This window comes from Halyomorpha halys, unplaced genomic scaffold (assembly GCF_000696795.3).
Source record: "Halyomorpha halys isolate HHAL.00 unplaced genomic scaffold, Hhal_1.1 Scaffold894.1, whole genome shotgun sequence".
NCBI lineage: Eukaryota > Metazoa > Arthropoda > Insecta > Hemiptera > Pentatomidae > Halyomorpha > Halyomorpha halys.
Genome location: NW_027110846.1, coordinates 524,805 through 537,781, shown reverse-complemented (window position 1 = coordinate 537,781; position 12,977 = coordinate 524,805). Strand labels below are relative to the sequence as shown.

At 31.1% G+C, this 12,977-nt stretch overlaps 1 protein-coding gene across 2 annotated transcripts; it reads left to right on the top strand.

Moving 5' to 3' along the window:
* Positions 1 to 30: 30 nt before the first annotated feature.
* On the top strand, positions 31 to 12,267 carry Tmx3 (Thioredoxin-related transmembrane protein 3). Of its 2 annotated transcripts, none has more exons than XM_014430478.2 (13): positions 31 to 198; positions 275 to 332; positions 425 to 464; positions 578 to 741; positions 812 to 998; positions 1,095 to 1,172; positions 2,397 to 2,466; positions 2,546 to 2,643; positions 6,903 to 6,982; positions 7,062 to 7,115; positions 8,328 to 8,520; positions 8,904 to 9,102; positions 12,094 to 12,267. In XM_014430478.2, exons 1-13 carry the CDS (start codon positions 171 to 173, stop codon positions 12,117 to 12,119), a joined length of 1,275 nt encoding a protein of 424 aa, XP_014285964.1. In that variant the 5' UTR covers positions 31 to 170; the 3' UTR covers positions 12,120 to 12,267. The 2 variants fall into 2 exon arrangements, with proteins under 2 accessions (XP_014285964.1, XP_014285963.1); XM_014430477.2 differs by having other exon boundaries at positions 2,540 to 2,643.
* Positions 12,268 to 12,977: the final 710 nt, after the last annotated feature.

The window sequence follows — 12,977 nt, the reverse complement described above, 5'->3', positions numbered from 1 at the left end:
ACGTGCTTTCACAGTTAAAGGCAGCTGTTCGTAACCAGTATTGATTTTGAAACGCAAAACATGGCATTTGTGTGTTAAAGATATTATTTGTTTGATATTTTTCGCTAGTTGAACTATTATGTAGCCTTTATGTTTATTTTAATTTTATTAGTTTTAATCATTTACCAAAGATGACGTCAATTAGTTTCTTAGTATTAGGTAAGGAAATTATAATGCCTGTTAATAAATACGTTAAATTTTAAAGCCTTCAAACTAAATACTTCTTTAATTTCAGGCATATGTATTTTATTTTATTTATCTAGCGCTTCCCGAGTATTAGAACTAAGTGATCGGTAAGTTATTAACTACATACTGTTGTCTCTTTTGAACTTTTAATGTAAGTGCTGATGTTAATATTTTTGTTTTGTTTTTTTGTTTTTTACAGTTTCTTAGAAGTCAAGAAGGATGGACATTGGTTAGTGATGGTTAGTGACACTTTTTTAAATTTTACAGTTGGTGTTCTGTTAATGTAACAAATGTATGTTCTATTATGTATCTATTATACAGTCAGTTCTAATCTAAATATTTACTATCTTAGTTTTATGCCCCATGGTGTGCACATTGTAAGCGTTTGGAGCCAATTTGGGCTCATGTTGCCCAAGCATTGTACAATACAAATATCAGAGTGGGAAAAATTGATTGTACGAAGTACACTTCTATGTCTTCAACTTTCAGCATATCTGGTTTTCCTACGATTATGTTGTAAGTTAGTGTGATTATAATGTTATTATAATTGAACTGGTATTATTGATTAATTTATCATTTGATGTAGTCTGAAAGGAGATATTAAAGAATTCACCTTTCAAGGGGATAGGACCAAGGATGAAATCATAAACTTTGCTCTGCGATTAAGTGGACCACCAGTACAGCAAATAACACGCCAAGAGAGCCTTGATGCCTTGAAGTCATCTGACAATATTTTTTTTTGTTATACAGGTCCATATGATGGAAGACTTTGGGTAATCAAAGTTTATTTGTTTGAATCATATTTAAACAATATTTCTTTATAATAATGAATGAATCTCCTTGTCTTAGTAACATGTTTTGAATTTTAGGAATTTTACTACGATGTAGCTGAAAGATTTCAACCTCATAGTTTCTTTTATTCATTGTCTCCTGAACTCACTAAGAAGGTAGTTTATCTTGATACTATTTTCTTACTAATCACTGGAATTTTATGGGTATAGCATTAACTAAACCAATTGGTAAAAGTTATGAAGCACTGCTCTATCTAACATGGTGGTTTGGTGTGTACACAATGTTCTATTGTGGTTGGTTATTACTTACATCGTTATCATTATTGCTTTAATTGGATCACAATGGATTTATGGTGTCGAGTAATTATTGACAAAGATGGTTGACAGTTTTGTCATGGTACATGTCCACTCGCCTCATGTTGGAATAATGATTCAGAACTAGTATCAGTCCATTATTGACTTTATGCATTTACCTTTAGATGAATCACTATTAATTTAATTAATGGTGGCTAGAAACATGGTACTTGAAAATAATGGAAATCATTTCATCATTTAGGCGAGTTTACAATTATTGTTTAAAAATCATTCATGTTAGTGACAATTTTTTTTTTTTTAGCAAGGAGAACCGTGTGTTTTTCTTTCAGAGATTTTGGTAAAAATGTTTAGACCAATCATTCTACTTTTTTCTCCATAGTTAGTTCGGGAAATAAAAATTATACTCAAATTAGCCTTTCTTTATTTCAGTTTTTAATTCTTTTCCTAAAAAAGGATGAGTAACTATTAATAATATGACCGATTGCATGTATAAAAAACACATATGGTTCTATATTTTATATATTGTACAATTTTTATATGTTACATGATATAAACCAAAATCCTATAAATCTCTTCCCATCACGCCCTTGAAATCCTATTATTCTTGCCTTTGAAACATTTACAAATAAAATATAGAGCAGCCTTTGAAAAAATATGATACATTTTGCTGCAAGCAACATGAAACTTCTGATACATTTTGTTATAAGCAACATTGCAAAATTAGCTAAAACTAAGAATCGGCATGGACCCAGCATTCCCACCCTACTATAGAGCCTTTTGTATCTTACTTTTAAAACATTTACTTATTACGAGTATTTGTTGATGTACGATGTCTCTCAAGGAGATCATATCATAATATATAATGAGAAGGAATCTTCTATTCCTGCCCAATACCTGAAATCCCATAATTAGATACTTGCTTATCTTAACTTTACTATATTTACTAACATGAAGTAGATCAGTCTAGAAAAAATTTACTTATATCGAGGTACATTGTATAATTAGCTAAAACTAGGAAATGATATGGAGAAACCACACGCACTGATATTTTTTTTCGAATTTCAGCATCTCAAGGAGGAGAAAGGTCCTTCAGTATTTGTCTACAAGGAAAATACTCTATATATGTTTCCTAATGGTAAATAAAGATTATCTGGCTTAATTTTTTAATTTGTTAGGAATTTGTTGATTTATTATTTTACTATTAATAGTTACAGATATGGAAACAGAAAATTTAAATGTGAGTCTAACTAAGTGGGTGAACCATGAACGATTTGGGACATTTGTCAAGATCACAAGAGGAAATATTCATCAGGTAGGTATTCATTAAAATAATACATACAATTTTATGTATTATTTTAATCATTAGTTAATACTCAAATAGTATCCTAAAGTGGTTCCTCTGCTTCCTGTTTCATCGCTCCCAAACAGTCATTCCGAATGAATCTCTTTCTTCTCCCCTTCATCTGACACGAGGTGTTCCTCAGGGGTCCTCACTTTCACCAACTCTTTTTTCCATTTATATTAATGATCTTCCTGATTCCATTCACCGCACACAATACCATTTATGTGCAAATGATCTCCAAATCTATCTATCCTAACATCCCTCTGAGATGCTTGAGGCCATCCAAAAGATGCACAAAGATGTTGATATCATTAATGCATGGGTATTAAATAATGATTTAAACTTGAATGCTGAAAAAAACCAAGGCCATTCCTATTGGTTCCAAGCGCCTCCTGCATTTCCTCCCTTACTTTCCTCTACTCTTCCTTAACTACCAACCGCTTCTATCCTACAATAAAAAACCTTGGAGTCACCTTCGACCAACACCTCTCCTGGAATAATCACATTTCCCTAATCACACGCAAATTCAAATCCATTCCTTGGTCTATGGAGGGCTATCTGCTGGTCTAGAGTTGAGACTGACGAGACTCATGAATTGCTTTGTAAGATTTATCTTTGAGTTTCCAAGGCGCTCTTAAGTCTCCCGCTGGTATACCGAGTTGAAGTGGCTCTATCCAACCTCCTGAAGGCAATAGCTCCTTGGTGTTTTTTTATTCCAAGTTCTTAAAATCAAAAACCCTACCTATATCTTTGATCTCCTCACTCTTCATTCATCCATCCATTCATTAAACACCAGATCCCAACTGATTGATTTATATATGCCCTCCTATAGATCGCCTTCTTCATGCGTTAACAGTAGCTAAGCCAAGATCCCAATGTAATTTCATTTTACTTACTGGAAACTTTTAAATGCTTGCCATAAAAAAATCATAATATATGAACCATGTATTTATTCTTAGGGAACATATGTCCCAGAATAAAATTATTTTTTCATTTCATAAAATTTAGCTAGAATAGAGATAGTGTTTAAAAATAAATCATCTTTTTTTTTTTTCATTTTTAGGTGTAGATTTGGATAAATTGTATATATTAATATTCATCTTATTAAAACAGTCAACAATTAACTCTCCATATTATTTGCTTAATACTTTTATGATAATCCAGTAAATATGTCTTTATAGGACATTAATCCTGAAACGCTTTAGCTAATGCTTAATATATACACTCAAAAGTGACATTTACTAAGAGATTCTTTTCAGATGGAATAAAGATTTGGAAGAAAGTATTTTTCTTATATAATCCATTTTGGGGTTTTCTTATAACAAAGGTATTTACATGGTCTTTAATTGTAAAATAATCTTAATTATTACCCATGTTTCATAATATTACTAATTTAGGGTAGGGCCGTCCGTAGCTCAGGTGGTTAGGCGCCGTCTTACTAATCTGAGATCTGCTGGTGGCACCGGTTCGAATCTGGCTTGGGGGGTTGACTTTTTCATTTTGTGGGACTGCCACTCAATAATTGAAAAACAAGGTCCCACAAAATGAAAAACATGACCCCCAACCACAGTTAGGCAGTATAGGACTCCAATGGGAGTCTTGGGCAAAAAAACAAAAAATACTAATCTTAGTAGTAGTGCATTACAAAAGAATTGTATATTATGAGAATATTTATCAAGATGAAGAATTTCATATTTAATAAGTAGGATAGCTAGTATGGTGGTTGTTAAGCAGCGTTCATCGCTAAGACTAAGTGACCTAATGTTTTTTTTTAATGAAGCTAAATTACATTGATGGAGTATTTTTTTATTAATAATATATATTTTATGTTGAGTAATATATTTTCTTTAGTTATATACACAAACTTGAGGTTTTAAAATAATAGAAATAAACTTTTAAGCTAAAGTAAATTCCAAAAAAAAAAAAACTGTTGTCTAATAATTATTTAATTCAAGAAAAATATATCTATAGCATAGCATATTTTTCTAGAATTAAATACTTGTTGAAGACAATAATAAGAATAATTTAAGAAATAATTGTTTATAAAAATGACAAAATAAACTAAGCAAACTTCACGTTATATTCAGAAGATATAGAAACTACATTTATTAATAATAGACAATTCCTTTTTTAGCTGTAATTCACAGAAATTTGTTATCTCTATAGTAAAAACTACCTTTTACAAGTTAAAAAAATAATTCGTTAATTAAAAATAACTGTACTGGATATCATTTATAATAGCCTCGGATATAACAATATATCAGTTATTGTGTCGATTAATTTCCAGTGCCATAATTTTAAAAGCCTTACCAATGTATTTATTAACAAATGTAGCAACTACAGTTATAACAACTGATCGGCTAAAACATTTTGACAACCCATGGAACTATAAAAGATCGGTTTCTGGAATAGTTTTACAGGAATCTACAAGAAAGCCATGCAAACAACCCCAATTTTTCAAAATATTTATGTTTCTTTTCCTCTTAATCCACGTTTTGAAGTGAGGGATTTATTTTTGTCCACAGTTACTTTTTTACCACTTTTAAATTTTTCCACACACTAAACCAATTTTTGTGTAAAATCAAAATTGTTTACTGTTTAGTTTTATCATTCCCTTCAAGAGATGCATCATTTCTAATAAAAAAAACTTTTACTGTTAAGGAGAAGTTTCATATTTAATGTTCCAATGAAAGTAGTGAGACAAATATCAATCAGCTTGGCTTAAGAATTAAAAGCCACTCTACCATATCTTTAATTTGGAAACATAGTGCCTTGATTCGAGATCTTGTAGAACAGGGAGATTTCTTAAAAGTTATGAAGTGCTGTCATTCCATCCTCAAAGAAATCGAAGAAACTATTGCTGAAATGACTTAAAATCAAGAAAAGTTTCAATATTTCTCTCTGGTCCTATCCTGCTCACTGAAGTAAACTATTTGTTAAAGCTTATTCCTTGTAGTACTAGTCGATTTGTGGGAGAATAAATATCTAGATGTTGGATTCAAAGATTCTATTCTATGCTTATCATTGAGTTTACAAACGTTAGCAGTGAAGCTGTAGCAGCGCCTTCAGCAACATTTGACTACTAGTTGTCCTTGGTTTAGCTTCCGATCAGGGAAGGTAAAAGTGACATCTTTTTAGACATAGGTTTATATTATGAGCTTATATCTGATCGTTACTCGATAATCAATCATTGTCCATCTCATTTTATAAAATTAAAATATTATACATTTATAGAAATTTGAAAGATTATACGTCATCTATTTATAAGACAAGTCTATTTTATAAGCTTATACCTGATCATTACTTAGTAATTGATCATTGTCCATTTCATATTAGAAATTTGAAAGATTATGTATTTATAAAGGTTATATTTTTCCTACCAAATACATCTTTTGGTGTCATGAATATCTTGGTGTGCTGAAAAATCCAATTGAGGAACAATTTCAGGAACCAGATGAATTTAATGCAGTGGATGGTCTTTATTTTTGTCCAGGAGAGGATCTTAAGATTTATAATTTTCACGTATGTACATTGTTTTAAAAAAAATAAAGTTTTATATCATAATCCAAATAAAGCAATTTATTGGTGTTGGATGGTAATAATTTATTTCCAAAAAATTCCTATTTCACATTTATATCTGTGTAGTGATTCTTCTTTCACTATCTCATTAGTATGTTAGGCGTGAAGAAGCCTCTGTCCATCTCTTGTATGTATCTCTATCTAGAACCATTCTTCGAAGTTGATCCATTGCAGAACCGAATTCCTTTAATTAAAAATCAATTCTTCTTTTACTATCTCCTTAGTGCTGTTCGGCATGGAGTAACCTCAGTCCATCTCTTGTAATGTAACTCAATCTAAAGCCATTCTACTTGAGTTGATCCAATGAGCAACTGCATTCCTTTCTCAGCTCGCCTTTGTAGTTACTTATTAGTAAGTATTGGCCTACCAACAGGGTGCTTTCCTATAGGATTTGCTTCCCTCAACCCGTGGACCTTTCCATTGTCTCCCATTCTACAAATATGGCCATACAATTTCAGCTGGTGTTCATCGAGGATTACTATTACAAATCTCACTCCTAATGGGGCTTGGATGCTACTATTTCTTAAAGAGTCCATTTTGGTTTTTCCTGCCACTGAAGTATCAATTTAATGTAAAGTGTTCTGTTCATATAATTATTATAAATTTAACATTAAATTGATGTTAATGTCACCTTATTTGTATTGTTCTAGTTCATGCAAACCAGCAAATTTCTTGTTTTGGCTGTTGTTATTGAAAATAAACTTGAAGAAGTACCAGAAGAAATGATTGCGTAAGTGTTTAATACCAACAATGTAATTTCAATGTAATTTTTCTTAATTATTCATTATATCTGTTATTATTTGTTCCAGATTTAGGAATATGATCAAATCTGTCATTATTAATCACAGGGAGAAGTTTCACAGGTAATTTTAGATGATTTTAATATATCATTAAAATAATTATATCTGGCCATATTTTTGCCATTTGGAATACAAGTTGAATTTTTACTTCACTTACCTACTTGTGAAATATATAGTAAAGGAAAGTATTGCAATTGTGAGAAAATTTGAATTCCAATTTTCAATGGATATACATGTTTTGAGGTCCCCGAGTCCTAAAAACCTGCGTTATTCCTGATACTTCCTGATGCTACCCCTTGCTACGACCGCTGCTGAATCCCTGCGATGGGTGACTTCCTTCTCTGACCTCCAGCAGGTCAGCCGCTCTCTCTTCCTCCAGACTCTCCTCTTCCAGGGCTGTCTTCTTCCCAGACTTTCTTCAAGTGTCCTTCTCTCCCAGAATGTGTTCAAGTGTCCTTCCTCCCAGACTGTATCCCACTCCGTTCCTCCTGCCCTTTTTGCTTATTTTCTCCCCTCTCCTGACTCCTCCTTCTTTTGATTAATGTTCTTCTGATTGGTTTTTCTATGTTCAGAGGGGGTGAGAAGGACCAATGACCTTCGGCGAAAGTCGGTCTTTTTCCTAACTTTCATGTTTAAATTAAGGTGGCTTTCTTCTTTTTTTGACAGGGCTCGCTGTATTTTCCCCGAGGTGTTTAAAGTGGCCACGTGTAAGATAAGGGGTGTTTAGTTGTTTACCTCTGCCTAAGCGGTCAACCGTTCCCCGGGGGTACATACCCTCTGTTATCTATATATCTCTGTACATTACTTTAAATGTTTTGCCGATCAGGTCTCTGCCTATCCCTGGCGGTTCCTTTGGTATACAGACAAAAGAAATTACTTCAAGTAAAAAATTCCAGCTGGCGCCTCTCATACATATCAGTATGTGTTCTCAATTTTTACCCATTCTCTTCTTAGATTATAATTTTCTTTTTTTTCAAAAACCACAATAAATAGCAATAACTTGAACTCAAGCTTACCAGTAAACTCAAAACTTGGGGACATAAGTAAGGTGGTAAGTGAAAGTTATGTGATATACTCACTAATTTTCCAGAAAAATATATTAATTAATAGGCTTAAGGATATATTTATTTATTTCAAGTTGTATTGCTATGGACTATCTATTTTTGGAAAAAAAAAAATGATTCAAGACGTTAAAATAGGGGGAAAAAAGTTTATATTTTTTAACATTTATTAAAAAAAAATTATGTACAATGAAATCTCTGGTTTGTGCCATAGGTGGTTTCAGTTTGGGTGGGTAGCAACTCCTGATCTCGCTAACAGTATTGCTATGACTGAGCTACCTCTGCCTTATCTGCTTGTTGTCAACTCAACTACAAATCATCATCACTTTCCAGATGATGAAGCTCATTATCTCACACCTGAAGTAGTGCATATGTTTCTTGACTCAATCGTCAATCAGACAGCACCTGTAAGTATTTAATTATTGTTTCCTTATTTATGATGTGTTTAATGTTGACTCTAGATTCAACATAGGAAGATGGTTGAGGTTGTGGTGAGTGGAGTAATGAACACATACAAGTGAAACTTATTTTATTTGTATCAAGTTTTCAGCCTTCATCAGGACTAAAACACACATGTGTAGAACATTGTGTCTTTGCTCCTTTACTTTCTCAACCATCTTGTTGAAATTTAACAATATCCAAAAGTTAACCTTAACTATACTCTCATCTAATATAATATGTTTTGAGGAAATTCACTTTTTGGTAGCTCTTTTTACTGTGGGCTATATACTTTTATAATCATGCCATGATTAGGAATCATACTATGTATAGTAATTTAAAATTCTTTCAGAGTTATGGAGGAAATTCACTACCTGTTAAACTGTATCGAACATATTTTGAAGCACGTACTACATTAAGTGAAATGTGGCGTGGTAATCCTGTTCTAACTGGAGTTCTACTTGGTCTTCCAATGGGATTTCTGACACTGATATGTTATTCTATTTGTTGTGCTGATATTCTTGATGCTGATGAAGAAGAAGATGAAGGAGGTAAAAGCAGTTTAATATAACACTAGGCTAAATATTAAATAAAATTACTTAGTGATGGATTATAAGAATTGCCATGGCAGAAAAGAGTTCTTGTTATAAACAATCTGTAGCTTTAAGAATAAATTAGCAATAGTAAATTTTATTAAAATATTACTTCATTACAAACTTTATTCTCATTGTAAGCAATATCAGTTCATATGTGAGTCAACTTTCAGTGCTATGGAAGTTCTGATTGGTTTTATGGTGTTTGGTTGAATGCAGTGAAGAAATGTCTAGACTATGTTAGAGAAAAAATAATTAGTAGTAATCTTCTTACAATATCCTTCTTATATTTGTATGGCAACAATATGCTGTTATACTATTATTAGAAAAAATTACTTTTTATATTTAAAATTGTTTTTGGGATTTAGGATATCATTTAATTACTAAAAATACATAATATTATTATTAGTTTATTTAGTGCCTAATGAGGAAAACTAGTTGTTGTTTTGATATTAATTAGGCAAAACAAGTTGCTGGTTTAAATAAAATCATAGTGTTTAAAAAGCTCAAAATATGTTATTTATTCATTAAAATAATTTTTATTTTATTATAGGAATAGGATTTAGAAGAGTTAAGTAAAATTAATATAAATAATCAAAATTAGTTTTAAAAACACGTATTTCCAATTTAACTTGAGCCTTATATAATTGTAAAATCATTGTCATATCTGAGATTAAGGGTTTCTGGTCCATCTTTGATGCCAACTTTCAGTTTTTCTATACTAAGGGCAGGAGTTGATTTACAGATATACTTGAAACAATCACTACTTTTGTCTGAAGCTTTCAGAAATTGTTTTATGTTAAATAATGATATTTTTTCTATTTATCAGTGGTTTATGAATGATAGCTTTTCCAATATCCATGTTTCTTCTTGAAGAGCAGTAAAAAAAAATTTTGTTCAAAATATCAGTTAATATTCCCCCCCTCCAGATTACCCCATTGGCCCAATAGAATTTGCTTCGCAATATCTAAAATTCTGTATAGGTGGGAATACTTTCCTTCTTTCTATTATTATTTTCAAGAACCATAACCCGGTTCTTCAAAATTCAATACCTCCGTTAATTTTATTATTCTCTGAATTAAAAACATATTATTCACCCCCAAGTTTCCTCCTGGTTTTTAACTAACTCCGGGAAGCACGTGTAACCCCAGGATAAGGCGCATGGCTACTAACTCTGAGGACCCAATTTCAAATCCGGCTGGGCAGAAAATTGTTTTCTGTTACACCGTAGCAGTAAGTCAACTCTGCTGTGGGTTGTGGAGCCATCATGGGGTCTACCCAGCCTCTTAAATTGGATAAAAATCTGGCAGTCGAGTGTGATTCTGACCAAATCACCTCCTTGCACAACCATTAGTAACAGTACTTCCTTACTAAGTACTGAATCCCTGACCCTTCATGGATTGTAGCAGTTCTTAATTTTTTTTTTTAACTAACTCCATAAATTTTCTTCATTTTTGGTGTGCTGCATGAAAAAGTGTTCTGGCTTTTGTTAGACCATGTTCTGAACATGATTAATGCTAGGAAGTCCCTTAAAGTACTTCTTACTAAAATGCTTCATGTCATTTATCTAGTGCCAGTGATTTTCTAAAGCTGTTTTTTTTTTTTTTTTTATTTCATCCGATTAAAATTATTTTTTAAAAGCTCCAAGCCGATTCCCAATTTACTAGAAAAATTACCCTAAAATATCCTTCCTTTTTCAGCCAGTAGTCATAGGATGGGGAAATTAGTTGTAGCCTGCTGAAAGAACTTACTGATCCAAGAACTTAAAAAAATTAAAGGACATTGTTTCGAAGCTAGATTATGAATCATCTACAGCCATATCTCCAACCCAGAAATTGTTAAGAAATCTGATTTTTATCTCTAGCATTCACGCTTTTGTTGCTCTCACCATCCCGCAACTGGAATTACTGAATGTGGCTCTACTAAGAATTGTAAAACTTAGTAATAAAACAATTTGGAAAATAGAACAAATCTCAGGAGAAATTTGAAACTGAATCCATATGAAACTGGAGGATATTTCCAAACAAAACAAATCCAGATTCTTAAGAAATGTTGCTGATTGATCAATTAATAAATGCATAAGTTTCCACCTGGTAATGATAAATATATACATGTTTGGCATTTGAAATTACATGAAAATTCTTGCACTAATAATTACACTTAGAAGAATAGAGGAAAAATATTTTTCTGGTTAAAAACACTTTGTGGAGGTAGAGCAGTAATATAGACATAATATATACTGTTGAAAATTCCACGATTTCAGAAATAATAATATTTAACATATCAGGTCATTGAATGAAATGTAGAATGAAAGGAAAACACATAAATATAAGGTCTTTTTCTATGCAAGTTTGACCATTGTCAATTGGTGGGCACTTGCTCAGTGCAGTTTTTCTTTTTCACCATTCCGATAAATGTTTTCATATTTCCTTAGTTGTTAAATAGTTAGTTTTTCAACTTTACTTGATCTAAAAATGAATGTTTCAGTTTTCAGGTTGGGTAATTCCATAAAATCATTATTAGCATTTTCCTATTAAAATTTAGGATCAATTAAATAGTTGAGAGCTGATGGTAAATTTTATTTAACTGTCATAAGCTTATATTTTTGCCATACTTTCGCAAAAGAAAAAGTTAAAATTTTACTGATATATGTATTATTACTTTTCTGAAAACTTCAGATTAGATTTAGTCATTGTTTCAACTAAAACATTTAGAAAATTAGTACAGGAAAGTATTGCTACAGTGAATAATATAGAAATATCTCTTCTGAAACAAGTGAAGACTAACTTCAGCTCAAAATTGGATGATAAGTGAAAGTTGTGTGATTTGCACACCGTGCCAGGTTTATAAAAATTGCATTTATTTGTCATCAGTAGTTATTTTTTCCAAGTATGTGTGTTTATTTAATTTTCTTGTTTAATCTTTTAATCATGAAATTGTTTTTTTCAGATTATTCTCATGAAAAGAAAGATTAAAAAGGATCTTTTTTGGTATTTAATCTAGTCTTATCAGATACCGCCCATAACAATGACTTGTTGCTGTCAGGTGGTTTTATCATCATGGAATTGTTTGAGAAAATTTTAACTATTTTAATCACTTTATTCACTTATATTTATCTCACAATATATTTATCTATTTATTATGTATTAAAAAGGTTAATTAGTATTAAAATATTAGAGTCACAGATTTGATATATATTATTTTAAAAAGAAAAAACTTTTTGTTTATTTTTATGTTGAATGAAATATTGGATTTCCTTTATTGTTTAGTTGGTGTATCAGTTACATTTCTTTAGTGCATTCCTGGTGTGTCATTAATGTAAAAAACCCTGGGGCTGTGTAATTTATATACAATATTATTTTTAAAAAAATTAACATAATGGTATGATTACCTGATTATGGAAATTTATATAAAAGATTGTTGAGAAATGTTTCTTATACATTTCTATCATACACTGATATCTTCCATTAAAAAAAAAATGAAATGGATAAATCTTCATTTTAAGAAGATTAAAGATTAGCTAAAACTGTTTCTTATGTATGTATATATGTATATGTATATATATAAAGTATATCTGCATATACATATATACGTAAATGTATCATACTAATGGTATGAAGCAATAAAAAAAATGTATGCATAAATGGTCATTCCGTTGTTCCTATGGAAATAAATCAATTTGTTTGTGTGTATGTAAATATTGAAAGATTATGAGGGAAAAACCAGCTAACTAAAATTTTTGTAAAAATGGGTTAGCAAGAAGTATTTTAGATTTCAGAGGTAGAAGTTGCGATGAGATGGTTAATGTAGAAGTAATATCATTGCAAACATCT